The sequence below is a fragment of the Propithecus coquereli genome, unplaced genomic scaffold (assembly GCF_000956105.1).
Source record: "Propithecus coquereli isolate 6110/MARCELLA unplaced genomic scaffold, Pcoq_1.0 Scaffold69, whole genome shotgun sequence".
Taxonomy (NCBI): Eukaryota; Metazoa; Chordata; class Mammalia; order Primates; family Indriidae; genus Propithecus; species Propithecus coquereli.
Genome location: NW_012152951.1, coordinates 4,875,830 through 4,890,981, shown reverse-complemented (window position 1 = coordinate 4,890,981; position 15,152 = coordinate 4,875,830). Strand labels below are relative to the sequence as shown.

At 38.3% G+C, this 15,152-nt stretch overlaps 1 protein-coding gene across 1 annotated transcript in view; it reads left to right on the top strand.

Annotated features, from left to right (window-relative positions):
* Positions 1–12,075, top strand: part of PRPF18 (pre-mRNA processing factor 18) — a 34,470-nt gene extending 22,395 nt beyond the window's left edge. Inside the window, exon 9 of the mRNA XM_012660908.1 lies at positions 11,619–12,075. Within this exon, the coding sequence (XP_012516362.1) occupies positions 11,619–11,699 (81 nt within the window). The 3' untranslated portion in view covers positions 11,700–12,075. The remainder of the gene's footprint in view (positions 1–11,618) is intronic.
* Positions 12,076–15,152: the final 3,077 nt, after the last annotated feature.

Below are 15,152 nucleotides of genomic sequence, written 5' to 3'. Positions count from 1 at the left end.
TGCCAAATTGTCATAAATGCCAGACTGTGTCTGTATAATGACTTTTGCTGGATGGTAATTCTAAAACTTGAAGATGATACTCTGGAAGTTTACTTAAAATTTAAAGTTCACTTAAAATGCGTAAAGTGCTTCCAGATTTCGTGCCAGAGAACAGTCATTACCATATTCATGAATTATCTTTTTGTTTGTATTTCAGTTCCAAGTGCTGACTGTTAATTTGTGTCATGCTTTATGCCTTATTCACATATATTAGCATTTTAAAATATGATTTCAATCTGACTTCCTAATGTGAACTGTATTCTTTATAGAGTTCAAATATACTTCTGGAAACTCAAGCACATTTCCATTTCTTAATAACCACCAGTGACTTTTATTAAAGGCAAAAGATTTTAGTTGGGGGGAGAAAAGTATTGTTTGGCTGTAACAGTAGAAAACAGTTCTCAAGGATTAAATTTGTTAATTGTGTTTGTGTATACCATGGCCAAAGCTATAGAATGTAAAAGTCCATGTGATTTTAGATAAATTGTCTTAAAGCATTTCCTTTTGTAAACAATGGTTTGATTTCCACCCCACCCCATGGACTGATTTTCCTTTTTAAAGTATACCTAGTATTTATTCAAGATTTCTGGTTTATTTTGGAAGCTACATAGGGACCTTTTCTTCCCTCCCTCATTCTTACTTTAACTGTTCTCTTCTCATTAAAAAGAATTCTCCTTTTTTCTCCTGAAGTGATTAGGGAAAATTGGTGAGCACATTGTATCTGAAGTTTATTGATGTAGCCCCAATAGTGTTCTTGAGGATAGGGCACAGTAAGGGGGACTCATAGCTCCTTGACAGAGGGAAGCCATGGAGCAGTGGATGAATAATGGACCCACGTCTCTTTGTGTGGGTGCTGGTGACATATGTCACAGGGTCTTAGTTGACCTCAGTGCTATCTTGTGCAACATTTTTATGACAGATTTGGGTGACTGTGCAGAGAGATGGGTTTATCAGATTTGCAGACCAGAAACTAGAAGGGATAAGGATGTGTGTTTGGCTGGAAAAGAAGTTGATATTCCAGAAGTTTGTGACAGACTAGAGAGGAGGGCAGATTCTAAAAATATAATATTTAGCAAGGACAACCATAAGAAAATTTGGATCCATAACCCACCTGTTTAAATATACAATTTGAGCAGTGGGTATGAGACAGAATTAGGGAATTTAGTGGGATAAATTAAGCACAATAAAATTGGTAGTATGATATGGCCACCAGAAAGGCTAATGATAGCTTATGGTCCATTATTAGACCTAATCATTTAGTGTAGGCTCCACAGGGCAAGAACATAGTTCACTGTTGTACCCCTAGAATCCAAAACAATGTCTGGATCCTGGTAGGTGCTTAATAAATATTTGCTGATTGAATGACTGCTCTGTAGAACAAGAGAGGTGACAGTCATGTTCGTTTTCTAGTCCTTGGTATTTGGCGGAAATCTGGGCCAGAGGTCCATAGATAATAGTAGAATTTTGTGGTAGAAGAGGATTAAACTTGTTCTATACAATTAAGGATCAATTAAGTCTAAGTGGACAGATTTTGGGTAAGTGTAAAGAAAAGCTTTTTTTAAAAAATTTTATTTTAAAATAATTATAGATACTCAAGAAGTTGCAAAAATAATATGAAGATGCTTTTTAATAGGCAGAACTGTCCCAAGGTAGGAGCAGGGCTGGCTTGAAAGATGGGGGAGCTAGCTGTCTGCAAGCATTGAGTTAACTATTGCCATTTTGGGCCAATAGGGCAAAGTCTAGCCCTTAAATTTCTCTGATTCTTCTCTGCCATTTTCCCTACAGGCCATTGCTTAAACCTAAAGTTGCAACTCACATGCCCACAAGAGTCAGTCAGATAACAGGAAACCTGTGGCCTACTGTCTGTCTTCTGTTTTCCTACTTTTTATATAGGCACAAATAGAGGCAGCATTTCATTTTCCTCAACTCTGCTGTAAGAAAAATGAACAGTGCAAACACAATGTTAAGTGTCAGCTTATGTTTTTGGATTCTCTCTTGTTGGGAGTCACTTGAACGCATTCTTTCCGTATAGGAATGTTTCCAATGTTGCTGAGTCATTGTCGTCGTCTTTTTTTAAATTAGAAGCTAAGATCTTTAGTTTTAGAAAAGTGTACTTTCCTATCTTTAAAATATTGGCACCACATTAAAAAAAATTAACATTATTAACATTATATAAGGCTAAAGAAAGATGCCAGTTTGTGATCTGTGTCTTAAACCTATAGTTAGCCCAAGAAAAAGAATGCTGCCACCCCTGTGTTAGGGTTATGTGAAATTCTTGGTTATAGTCAACTTAGTAATTTACTAAGCTGTCTTATGAATCACCCTCTTGTTACTTTGGTATCTAGGTGAGGTTGATATCCTAAAAAAGGTAAATTTTAAGTGTATCATTTGATACACTTAAAGTGTAATCAGGGGTTGGCAAACTTCTTAAAGGGTCAGACAGTAAGTATCTTGGGCTTTGTACTTCATACGTATGGTCTCTGTCCCAACTACTCAGCCCTGCAGCTATAGTGCGAAAGCAGCTATACTGGGCCCTGTTCCAGCAAAACTCCATTTATAAAAGGGGCAAGTGGCCTGAGGACCATAGTTTGCTGACTCCTGGTAAATGTATAAACCCAAACCTTTTTTACATTCAGATATTTGCTGAGTAGGTAATGGTGAAAATCATTTAACAGAGTAATTATTTCTTTTTAAATTGCGGTATAATACACCTCAGCAGTGTAGTGCTTGAAGCGTACTAACCTTAATTGTACAGCTCAATGATTCTCGATGTGTGTGATCCATAGCAGGCTATAAAACAAGATCTACATCTAGAACGTTTCCAGCAGGTTCCTTCATGCCTGTTCCCGCCTAAGTCCCCCATCAGAAGTAACTACTGTTCTGACGTGTTTCGTTATTGATTAGTTTTGCTTGTTGTTGGACATCGTGTAAATGGAAACTTGCAATGTGTGGAATAATTTTTTTTTTTTTTTTAAGAAATATTGGTGAGAAATATATTTTATGAAATGTAGAAAACAATTCAAGGGGCTATTTTACTGGAACAGAAATTCATCGTTTGGTTTTATGCAAACCTCTGTAGAATGTAAACAGTGGAAGTTGTTTGAAGTGTTCTCTTTCTCACAAAAATAAAATCTACCACAGGGAGGGTTTTCTCACCATGCAGATCAAAGGAAAGTTCTATAGCTTACTCTAGGGCACCCGCTTCAAGTCCAGGATTAGACTGAAATTGGTGGTAGTAGCTGCAGGGCCTTTGTTTATTCTGCTAAATACAGTTGTAACCTTTGGCCCAGATTTGGGTAAAGCTTTTTTTACACAGATTATAGGAAGCTCTTGATTATTTAAAGACTTTATAATTCAGTCATTTCCAGATATCTCTTCAAGAAATTCACATCTTGGGCACTCTTTACTTGTAAAGAAGAGAAGGAAGGTAAACAGGAGAAGGAAAATGAGGTGCAATACACATCAGATAGCTGTTGGCCCCTGTAACTGTTCTCACCCTTCCTCACTGTATTCTGTGCCTTGGAAACCTGACTCTTGTGGACAAAATTGGCAGACTCCCCTGCCCTCTGGCTTCTAGTTGGGGCAGGCAGTGAGAGTTACTGGAAGGCATTTTGTAGGTGGAAAAAGAATGAGTTTGGGGGTGTTTATTTCCCTGGCTTCCTTCCCGTGGGTGACTGCACCCCTCTGCCCAAGGCCATCGCTTCTCTCTGGTGCGCTCTCCATACAGGTCCCTCTCTGGATTCTAGTACCCACTCTCCTCCCCTCCCCTCCAGAACTTGGGCCGGCCACAGCTTCCCAGGATTGCCAGTGCGGGGGTGCTGTGCTATCTCTTGTTGGTCCCAAGTCCTGCCCACTCCTTTGTAATGTCCTTGAAACTGTTACCATCAATTTATGTAGTTTGAATGTACCCTTTGTTCTCTGCTGGTATGCTCTTTGATACTTGTATTTGAATTGATCTGTGTGCTGTGTTATACACAGATTCCTTTGGGGGTTAGATGATTAAGGAATAATAATACTCTTCTAAATAATTTTTCTTAAGCCGTTGCTATTACAAAAGACAAAAATATCCTATAATATTCTTCTCTGGCAAGATGTTTTCAATAACCTTAAGTTTGTAAATTCCCTAGTAAAGGCATGATGTCAATATTTTATGTCAATTATTTCAATCCGTATTTCAGGTTTTGGCGTATTTCATCTATACTAGCATTTGCCAAATTTATTTGTTCATGGAACATTTGTAAATTTATGATGTGTTTATGTATTGCCCAAACTGGTGTAACAGAAACATTCATTACTGCAGTGAGTGATCACAGCTTGATCTGTATGTTGCACACAAAACATCCTGCTTATTGGTAAATGCTCCCCTGTGTGGGGCTGAAATATACACCATACATTTGTGGGTTTAGTGGCTTTATGCCACAGCCTGGCATTCTTGGCTGTGATAAACCATTTCCTAAAGGCAAATTAGTGCGTGGTAACAGCCGTCTACTCATTTAATATTTCCCAGCCTACTAAAAAGTACATTTTTGGAGGAAAATACTGCTAGCATTTATCTTGTAATAACACCTTTTAATATCATGGAACGCTAGTGTGTTTTGGAAACAGATTTTGGGGAATGCTGAGCTACCCTGGGCCATGCTGCTTTCTAGCTGGCAGCTTAGTGTATGGGAAGTAGGCATCGTTTTACTTTAGGGTGGTAAATCTTATATTTCTCAACCACATGGTTGGAAAAAATGCCATATCACCTTCCACTGTGAAAGCTTGGTAGTCAAATAAATGAAATCTTTCCTCAGATTAGTTAGGGTTAAATTTTTACTTAACATTTGAATTATTGTTTGTAATTATAATTTCTTGTTACTTTCTATGAAATGATGAACCTTTGAACTGGAAATTTGTTCTCATATAGAAAACAAACATAAGTAAAAAACAAGAGCAGCTCTGTGTCTTTTACCATAAGCTATGTAAGTGGTTTGGGTTAGTCCCAAGCTATCAGTTTTCTTTAATTTTTCCAATAAGTCTTTTGGATACCGAAGTTTTTAATACACTTAATACTTGCAATGGGACTTTTCATTAGAAGCAGTGTGTAGTTATCTTTATTTGCCATCATCCCAAGTGGCTAGCCCCAGATCAGTTATTTAAAAGTCTTGAATGTGTTATTTAGATGAATTCAATTTTAATGAAATACTTGTGTGAAAAGAATTCCTGTAGACAATATTTAAAATACTGGCCTTTTTTGCGCATGACTCCAGATGTTGAAATTATAGAAATTAACTTATAAGCATTAAGTACACATTTTGTGAGCATCACATTTCAGGTCAAATGAGCATTCCCTTAGTCTGAAGTTAGGATTAATTTTTAATTTAAGTATCACATGTTAATTCATTACTTTATTAGAACTTTCACAGTTCATAACGGAATTTTAAATAGCTAGGTGGAAAATGTCACTCAACTTATCCCTTATTCTTCTCATTCTTGGGTTTACCACTAAATGGATCTGTGCTTTCATCTTTAAGACTTTGTCTTATAGTGTAGATTAGTGATGACAAATACAGAAATAATTGATTTAATAAAATGTCTTTATACTTCAGTAAAAAGATTACTTATAAACCAAAAATATATTTTTCATGTTCTATTAACTAATGATAGAAAAGACAAATCTAGGTGAAGAGTTGTAATTGTACCTTGGTTTGGTTTTTAGAAGTCTTTGTTTTCTGCAACAATAAATTGCAGGTTTTTTAGAGGATGCAGGTTAATTGTTTCAATGGTCCATTGATTTCTCTGGATATAAACAACTGTCATTATCCAGGACTAGGATATGTATCCTGTATCACAGGCTGTGATACACCAAACTGTATCTATATTTGATATTTTTATGCCGTATGTAGAATATTCTATATTACTTCCAATTAAACTTAATTGTAGTAATATACACGTAACATAAAATTTACCATCTTAACCATTTTTAAGTGTATAGTCCCACCAATTAGACTTTTAAATGCAGACCATTTTCCTAAAAACATATTGATTTTGAAAAATCAATATAGCTAAATATTGTGTGGGATGAAGTCATTAAGAAGTCATTCAGTTTCCACAGTAGAATCTGGAGAGGCTCAGGACATGGGGCTATTAGACATTTGGAAAAGGCCAGGCCATTGGAGGGGCTGAAAACGGAGTGATTGAGAATTAGGATGACTAGTCCAGGGGTTGCTTCTCAACCCTGCACAAGTGGGGCTCCCCATCCTTCTTCCACTGTAGCAGAAAATGGGTTTACTTTCTGAGAGATTTGTACTACTCAAGTAAGATGCAATACTGAAAACGAGAATTAAGTGGAAGCCTATATATTGGCAAATGAGACCTCTAATTCTTGTTCTCTGCTGGATTCTTCTGATGCTGGCAGGTAGGCTTTTACTCCCCAGTTAGGACGTTGGAGGGTTCTTCTCTGTGAAACTGACCGAAGAGAAAAGATCTAAATTACTAACATTTAGTGTTCCTCCATTAAAAAGCCGGGCTTGCTGCCATAGCATCCTCAAATGAAGTCCTATTGATGAGCCTGGCCCATTCAGGGAGTTTCCATTTAGCTGTGTAGTGCCTTACTCATCAGCATGAATATTCTCCTGAGAGTCGTCAGATATTTGGAGAAAGTCTCCAACATGACAACAGAGACCAAAATAAACACACAGAAAAGGAATTCAGAGAAAAAGAATTATAGTATATGGAACAGAAAAAAATTCAATTAAAAACTATAATTAATACCCTTATCTTTAGATAAGATTGTAGCCATGAAATAAGAATACTATGCTACAAAAAAAAAAGAATCAAAACAAACACTTAAAAATTGAACATTATAGTAGAAACTTAACAATTAAGTGGGAGGGTTGGAAGATAAAGTTGAGGAAATATCGAACCTAGGAAAGATAAGAAAATGAGTGAGTCTATAAGGTTTGTAGCTGTTCAAATTCCAGAACAGAAGAACAGAGAAATTGGAAGGTAGAAAATAAAGAATTAATGCAAGAAAACTTTCCAGAGCTGATGGACACTAGTTTCTAGAATGAAAAGAAGAGTATACTTAAGACAGAGCAAATGAATAGAAAAAGTCTCACATACAAGGCATGATATAATGCAGTGTTGGAAGGCCACGGCTAAAGGGAGGATTTTTAAGTGCTTCAGAAAGAAGAAATAGGTCAGTTACAAAGGCTCGGAAATTAAAGTGCCATCTTCTCATTAACAATACTAGAAGCTAGAAGACAGCAGAGCAGTACCTTTGCAATAGCGAGGGAAATAATTTCCAACTCAGAATTCTCGTCCCATATGAACAATCAAATCAAGGGATAGTATAGGCTAATGACATTTTCTGACAGGTAAAGTCTCAAAAATGTGACCTCACATGTACACCTTCTCTGGCATTGTCATCGTAGCCAACACTTACACGTAGTGCTCATGCTGGGCTTAACTCCAGCACTTACAGCGACACTACGAGATGGACACTACTATTTTCCTGTTTATAAGTGGGGAAACCGAGGCATAGAGAAGCAAGGTCTCAAGACAAAACAGGTAGTCAGTGGTGCAATTGGGATTTGAACCTGGGAAATCTTGACTGCACCGTGTTATACTAGCTGTGCTTGAGGATGTCCTCTACCCAAGTGAGGGAAACAAACGAAAACATCCGGGAATCGGGATCCAGCACAGAGTAAGGTGAGAGGAATTCCCAGGTGAGAGGCGAAGGGCTGCTCCAGGGCGGTTGCAGTACAAGTAGCTCTGGACTGGAGCAGAGGGGCGGAGGGCTCCGGGAAGAAATGGCAAAGGTTTCATTACCTGGTGTGTTTGGTCATATTGACAGCAGTCTCACTGTTGGAGAATGGGTTAGACAAGCAAAAATTGGGGGGAAAATGTGAAAGGAGAGGTTATCACAATACAAGATGTGGCTCTGCTTTGAATGATTTTCACGTAGCCTTTGTGAGGTAAACCCTGGGTTTCACTACCTAAACAGTTGTGATTTGGGGAGGGCCGGGGAGAGAAAGTGCCTTTTAAGGGTGTGTGTGCATGTGTGGGCCAGTGGGCGTGGTGTGAGAATAAATCCTCAGCCTTCAGAGTAGCAGGTCAGTTGGTAGTATCTGAAACAGAAAAACCAAGCACTGTCAATACAGTATTTAGGAACATGGCAGTAAATACCAGAGGAAAACACTTAAAAGATCTGAAAATAGTTGCCTCTAGGGGGGTCGAAAGAGTGAGGCAGAGGACTGCTACTGTGTGTTGGAAGAATTGTGTGATATTAGCCCTGGTTCACGGTGGGAGCCAAAGTTCTTCTAGTCTTCCCACACGTCCCCTCCCTTGCTTTATCTTCTCCACAGCACTTAGTCATCATTTAACCTTTTTTTTTTTTTTTGGCAAATTGTTTTTCTTGTCTTTCTTCCTTTATTAGCATATAATCCCAGTGAGGATGGGGATTTTTTTTCTAGTTTGTCCCCTACTGTATTCCTAGAGCCCAGAACAGTGCTCAGCACATAGTAGGCACTGAATAAATATTTGTTAAATAAATGTATTTATTGCCTTTGTGAAAATAAAAAGTCTATTAAAAATGCCACCTGTTTTTAAGCTATTTGCGTGCAATAAACTGAGCTAAGCAGCTCGTTGTTTTCCTGGCGTAAGCAATTTGAAACTAAGACCCTGCAGGCTCTAATTGAGACTATTTGTTTCCATCTGGGGAAACAGCCATATGCTGTCCTGAGACAGCACCTCGAAAAATCTGTGCTATGTCCTGTCCATCCTTATTGCAAAAATGTATTGTAATGCTCTGGGTAACTATTTATGAATCAATCTGTTGAGCTTCACTACTTTTTGGCAGCTAAGATGTCAGGCAGAATACTACTATATATTTTTAAATCATAGAATTCGGTTAGTGAGTGTAAATAAGCATCACAAATGTCTTCTGTAAGGAGCATACACCTACAAATCCAGTTTTACAGCGTAAGGAAAATCACCTCCAGCAGGCTTACCATCCATTTGCCTTCTACTTGGTCCTGACAGTTCCTGCCATGTTTGCGGCTGACTGAAGCTATTTGTATTTCATCAGGGTGGTGTTTTTCCTAGTTTTGCCTCTTCTCACTTACTCCTCCAGGAAACTTAAGATGCCAAATTAGTGATTTCACCTGTATTTCCATGGTTACAGATCACAGTTCTCATATACATGATTAGAATTCACAGCAGGAGAAGCTGGGCTATGAGAAGGAATGGTCTTTATCCTAAAGCAAGTACCTGATTAGCACAGGGAACAAAAAAAATGAACAGCAAAGCAAATTACATGTTCTTTTTTTTTCTTTGCTTGCGGATTTTTTTTTTTTCGACATCAGCTGAAAGCTAACCTCCCTCCACACCCCTGATTCTTAAAGAGCATAATATAGGCAATTCTTGAGTGCACAAAGCACTTTAAGTGAAATATTTCAAAATCATGTTTCTCCGATGTTGAATCTGTTAGACTATAGCTGAATTCATAGACGTGTAGTCGTCCCTCAGTATCCTCTGAGGATTGGTTCAGGGATTTCTCCAGATACCAGAATCCACAGATGCTCAAGTCTCTGGTATAAAATGGCTTGGCATTTGTGTATAACCTATGTGCACATTCTCTCATATACTTTAAATCATCTTTAGATTACTTATAATATCTAATACAATGTAAGTGCTACATTGTAGCTGTATTTACACTGTATTAATTTTTATTTTTTATTATTTTTTCCAACTATTTTCAATCCACGGTTGGTTGAATCTGTGAGCACGTAACCCATGGATACTCAGAGGCGACTGTGATTTATATTTGTATTGTGTACTTACTATGGGGCTAAACAGATTTTTCAGGGATTTTTTTGTTGCTGTTTTGTTTTTGGTGATTTCACTGAGCTTGAGAGCTGTTTGAATACTTAGGTTACAAAATAAGAGTTATACATACCTATGTTATATTAGCATACATTTTGAGGCAATTTTCATGCTTCCTTCCCAGATTTCCAGATGTTCTCTTCTGTTATTGGGTTGTATAACTGTGGCCACATACTGTGCTCTTCCCACTGGGTCATGAAGCTCTTTCTTATTTAATGAGCAGCTGATATTTCAATGTATCATTCTGAAGCAAGAAAAGGAATTTTGGGGGAATACTAGTTAAGTAGCAGACAATGTGCACTTTTCATATTCAATATCATAGCCTTTGGCCTGTTAGAATAGGATTTCATTGTTCTGGTTATCTTTGTGAACCCAAGGTGGGAAACCTTAAGATAATTTATGCCAAAAGTTACTTTGTTAAAGGAGAAAATTTGTAGGCTGATAGATAAAACTGTTCATAGGATTCATTGCTGGTTACAAACTCTTCCCAAGATTGTTTTGGAGAGAGATCTATAGGGGCATGTTGCAGGTTTCTGCCCTTGTCCCTTGCCTGCTTGCAAAGGACGTTGGGTATTTGGATAATGACTCAGAGGACCTGTTTACACAGTGATGGATGAGAAAGCTAAGAATAATAACTAAAAACTAAATGTCACCTGAGGGTTTTAAAAGATCACAGACCAAAGGATGAATTAAAAGAGATTGGATGAAATTTAATAGAGTTCTTGTTATCAGTTTTTCACTATAAAGTTAAACACTGGAGAAGAACTGGTCAAATTGCAGAAGTGAGAGAAAGCATTTGAATTTTGTGAGGTCAAGGGGAATTAGCTGTGCGTATTATAGTTGTCCAGAAAGAGTCAAAGGTCATGGTTACAGATGCCCAAAGTCTAGAGCAAAGGTGCGCAGTCCCTGCTTCTACTGAATTCTGCAGAACATTCAGAAGACCACTGAATCTGAATTTTCCAGAAGTAACCATTTTCCTGTATTTCTGTTTGTCATTTCCTTGCTTTTCAAAAACAGTTCCACCATGTTATGTGTGTATTTCTAAGCAATATATTTTTTTACTTCTTTTTGAATTTTATTAAAATGGTATAATAGTGTATGTAGTAATAGTTCAGTGCCTTTTACGTTCAACATTGTTTCTGAGATTCATATATATTGGCCTTTCTCAACCAGAGTTCCTTATCTGGTCCATAGAACACAGAAAATAATTTGGCTATTTTTTCAATTCTCCCAAGGGTGATACATAAGTAATCCTTGAAATTTTAGATGCCTAGGAGAGAAGTTACCTCATTACATACAATGGATGCTTTATGCTGAGCAGTTTAGAGCTTAATTCTCTATTGGAACGTGGTTGAGACTCGTTGAATTGTTACATGCAGCTATAGTTAATTCATTTTTACTGTTATAAAATATTCCATTTGGGAGCACATTAAAGTTTATTCATACATTCTTCTATGGATGGAAATTTGGGTTGTTTCCAGTTTTTTTGTTTTGTTATTATGAAAAGTGCTACAATGAACATTCTTGTGCATATCTCCAAGTGCACATGAATAAATGTTTCTCTGAATATACGTCTGAGTGAAATTGCTGAGGACTGCTGCGTTTTAATGGGCACGTTGACAAACTGGAGGAGGGAGTCCAGAGAAGGGGAAGGGCAGTTAAGAATAATTAAGCCATATCATAACCAACCTTTATTTTCTTTACTTTCTTAGGGGTTGAAGAGGTTAATGACCATTTGCCAGAAACACTTTCCTACAGATCCATCAAAATGTGTGGAGTACAATGCACTATGAGATCTGTGTATGGTGTGTAAACAACAATAAGAACCTTAAGGAAGCAGGGTATGGACTTTCTGGAATTACCAGCAGGAATGAGGGAAGAAGAAAACTGGAGTTGCCAATCTCTGAGTTCTATCTGATGCCACTTGATTGGTTTTAAGAACTGTGATGGCTTTCATATCACATCTGACTACAAACTGATTCTGTGTCTTGCCTTCATTTTAAATAGTCAAAAAATTAAGTTCTAAAGACTTTTTCACAGTTTAAATGTGTAGACAACAGAAAAGGGGGTTTAAAATGACCTTTTCCCCCTAGACTTCAAAGAAGTGGTTAGATGATTAAAAAGAAACATTTAAGGATAGACTTAATGGTTTTGGTAAAATATATTTGCATATTGTCTTTTATGTAATATTTATAAAAATATTTTTATATATTTCAACAAAAAATATGGAACCATTGAATGAAACTTTATAGTCCTTAAATGTTGCTGAACTTTTGCTGTCTTGCAATAGAATTTGAGTGTAAACGTTATTACAGTTAGCTCAAATGTTGTTTTTCTTGTGTTTCAAAGCTTGCTTTTATCTTCTGAGGAGTGTAAATTTTAATTTTTGTCATGTCTCAGACAAAAAGATTTAACAGTAAGTAGAAGTTTGAAAAAACAAATATGGTATATTATACGAACATAAATTCAAAACAAAGTAACCCCAGGTTCAAGGTGGGGCAATGGGTTGTGAAGCCAGTGGCGGGGGGATTGTGATGATGCTGGTAGACCCGTGGCAGACTTCTTTCCCATCCACACCCTGCCACGCAGGGGAGGAAGGTGCCAGTACTGATGCCACCACCCGAGACAGCATGTCCTGGTTTTGGTTCTCCACAAAGTGAAGACTTGTTCTGATTTGGCACAGTGTCATACTTAGATCGTTGTGACCAATCACCATGCTTTAGACGTTGAGTAGACTCATAGTAATGTGGGTAAATAGGCTGTTACCCGACCAGTGGAAGAGGCAGTTATTGGACTGTGATAAGAGTGGGGGCTCCAAAGGCAGAACTTCCCAGCTTTGCATTTCAGCTCAGCACCTGCCAACTGTATGACCTTGGGCAAGTAACTTAATCTTTCTAAGCTTAGCTTCCTCATTTTAAAATGATAATTATTAATACATTCTTCATAGTGTTATTGTCGTGTTTCAGTAAAATAGAATGCTTAGCACACTGGTGGATGCTAAGAGCTTAGTGTGTATGAGTTGTGTCGTCGTCGTCGTTGTTAGAGGGTTGCCATTGGTTGTCGTTGTCGTCGTTGTTGTTAGAGGGTAGCTAAACTACCTTTGATGAGCCCTGTGGTTAGTGGCAGTTTGTACTCACATGGTGCTAACAATAATGATGATGTTAGCAACAGTAATAATGGAAACATTGATTATACATTTACTGTATGTGGGCCGTATGGTGCCCCGACTTTCGGCCAGTTCTGAGGTTAGAACCGCCTAGGTTGTGGTGGGATCTAGAGGCTGCTGAGCAGGCGGGTGTAGATTCACACTTGTTTATTCCGGCTCCTGTTGGGAAGACTCAAAAACCCGTTTTGGCCACTGTTCTTCAGCTGTGCATAGACAGGGTCGTATCTGCTGGTTACGTGCGTGGTGCTGGCTAAGGTCCACTGGCCTGAGTTGAATGGGGATTCTCTGCCTGCCCCCTCCCACTTTGGAAACCTTTTCTTATGGTTATTTAGCACTTAGGGGAACTTAACAGCACAAATGGAAGACACATTTTTGTAAGATAATAATCTAGACTTTCATCTTGTGGTCTTAATAGGACTTGTTTGTGAATATTGTTGTATGACTACTCCCCAAATTACTTGTTCTTTATTCACAGTCAGGCACAGCGTGATAGTTAATTCCTTGTGGTCCTCCCTTTTGCTGTTAGTTAATATTCCACATAAAGAAGAAACTGGATCACATGACACCAGTACCTCCTAACGTTGATTAGTGTGGTTAGATGGTGTGAAAAAAAAAGGAAACATACTCTACAAGGCTTTGACTGTTAACCATTTGGGGCTGGCGTGGAGGGAAGCAGGTTCAAAGATGGGGATCTCCTCAGAGAAAAGTTTTCCATTTTCCTGAAATTAAAGATCTTCAGATGGCTGTAAATATCCTGAGGATATGCAGAAAAATGACTTCTCCCATTCTCCAAATTGTGAAAATTTTAGTTCAGAAACTACATATTTCTGTTTTTAGCTATTTATAAAACAATAAAGACATACCTTTTAAAATCAATCATAATCCTGAAAGAACTATATTCCTCCTTTCGTTGAACTCCCTGCTTCCCCAGACTCCTGTCCACAGGTGACGTGTATTTCTGGATTTACATTTAGTAAAACATTGGTTTTCCCTCAGAAGTAAATAGAGCATTTCCTAGGAGTGTCATTGCCAACTGCAAAGATGGAGCAGTATTTTTCAGTGTTGCAACACAGAGCCTGCGGCAGTCTGGAAGTCAGGGCTGTGATTTCAGTCTTGGGGGGAATTTAAGAAAATAAAGCTGAGGCCAAAGATAATTGACACATAGGGAGAAACAGGGGACAATCTGGATCTTGTAGGAAGAAGGGAAGGGTCCTGAGAGACCAGAGCTAGGCAGGCAGCTGTCACTAATAACAGAACTTGTGATTTGTGGTGGGCTCAGACGCTCAGGGAGAATTCGGAGGACTAGGAAATAGGATTGATAGCAGTATGACTTTTTAATGCTAAGCTCTTCCTTCTGGCGATTTCCTGACCTATTCCAGCACTTCAGAGCAGCCTAGGGTTTGATCTCAGTAAATAATAGAAATGTAACCATCTTTTTGTTGGAAAGAAAGTAATATAATTTTTTCTGAAAGTAAACAGCTTGGAAAAGACTAAGAACAGTGTTTTAGAGTCTCTGGTAGATTTGAATTTGAGGATTTGTATCACTGGCTCCTTTTTAGCCACACAATGCCCCCTCCCCTCTTAGTGCTTCTTAACATGGAAGGCGGAGTAGAGTGGGCAGTTTCAAGGAAAGGAAGCATTACGTTGAATGCGGCTGTTTCCTTTGTCTGAACATCTCGAGTAGCGTAACTTAATGGATTGTGTCTCCTCTCTCCCCCAGTACACTCCCATGAAGGGCCTGAAGGAATAACTTTATCCCATAGAAATTTATGGTATGGTATCGCATTGGGAGTCTTGAGCCGAAAAGCACTTTCTCACGGCATCTTGATGTAAGAGCTTCCAGCTGTCTAGCGTGCAAGGGCCAGCGCCAGTCCCCAGAGGGTCGCTCTGGGAACACTGTTATGGCAACTGGTTTTCATCACAGACTCTGCAGTTCCTTTGGCTGAATTATAACCACACGTTAGTCCTTTAATGGTTAACAGTGACCTTAAAATCTTTTGAAATTTAAAAATAAGTTCTGGTGGTGGTGTGGCGTGACCAGGGGAATGCAGTATGGCTAGCAGCAGTGGCTGTGGTGTGC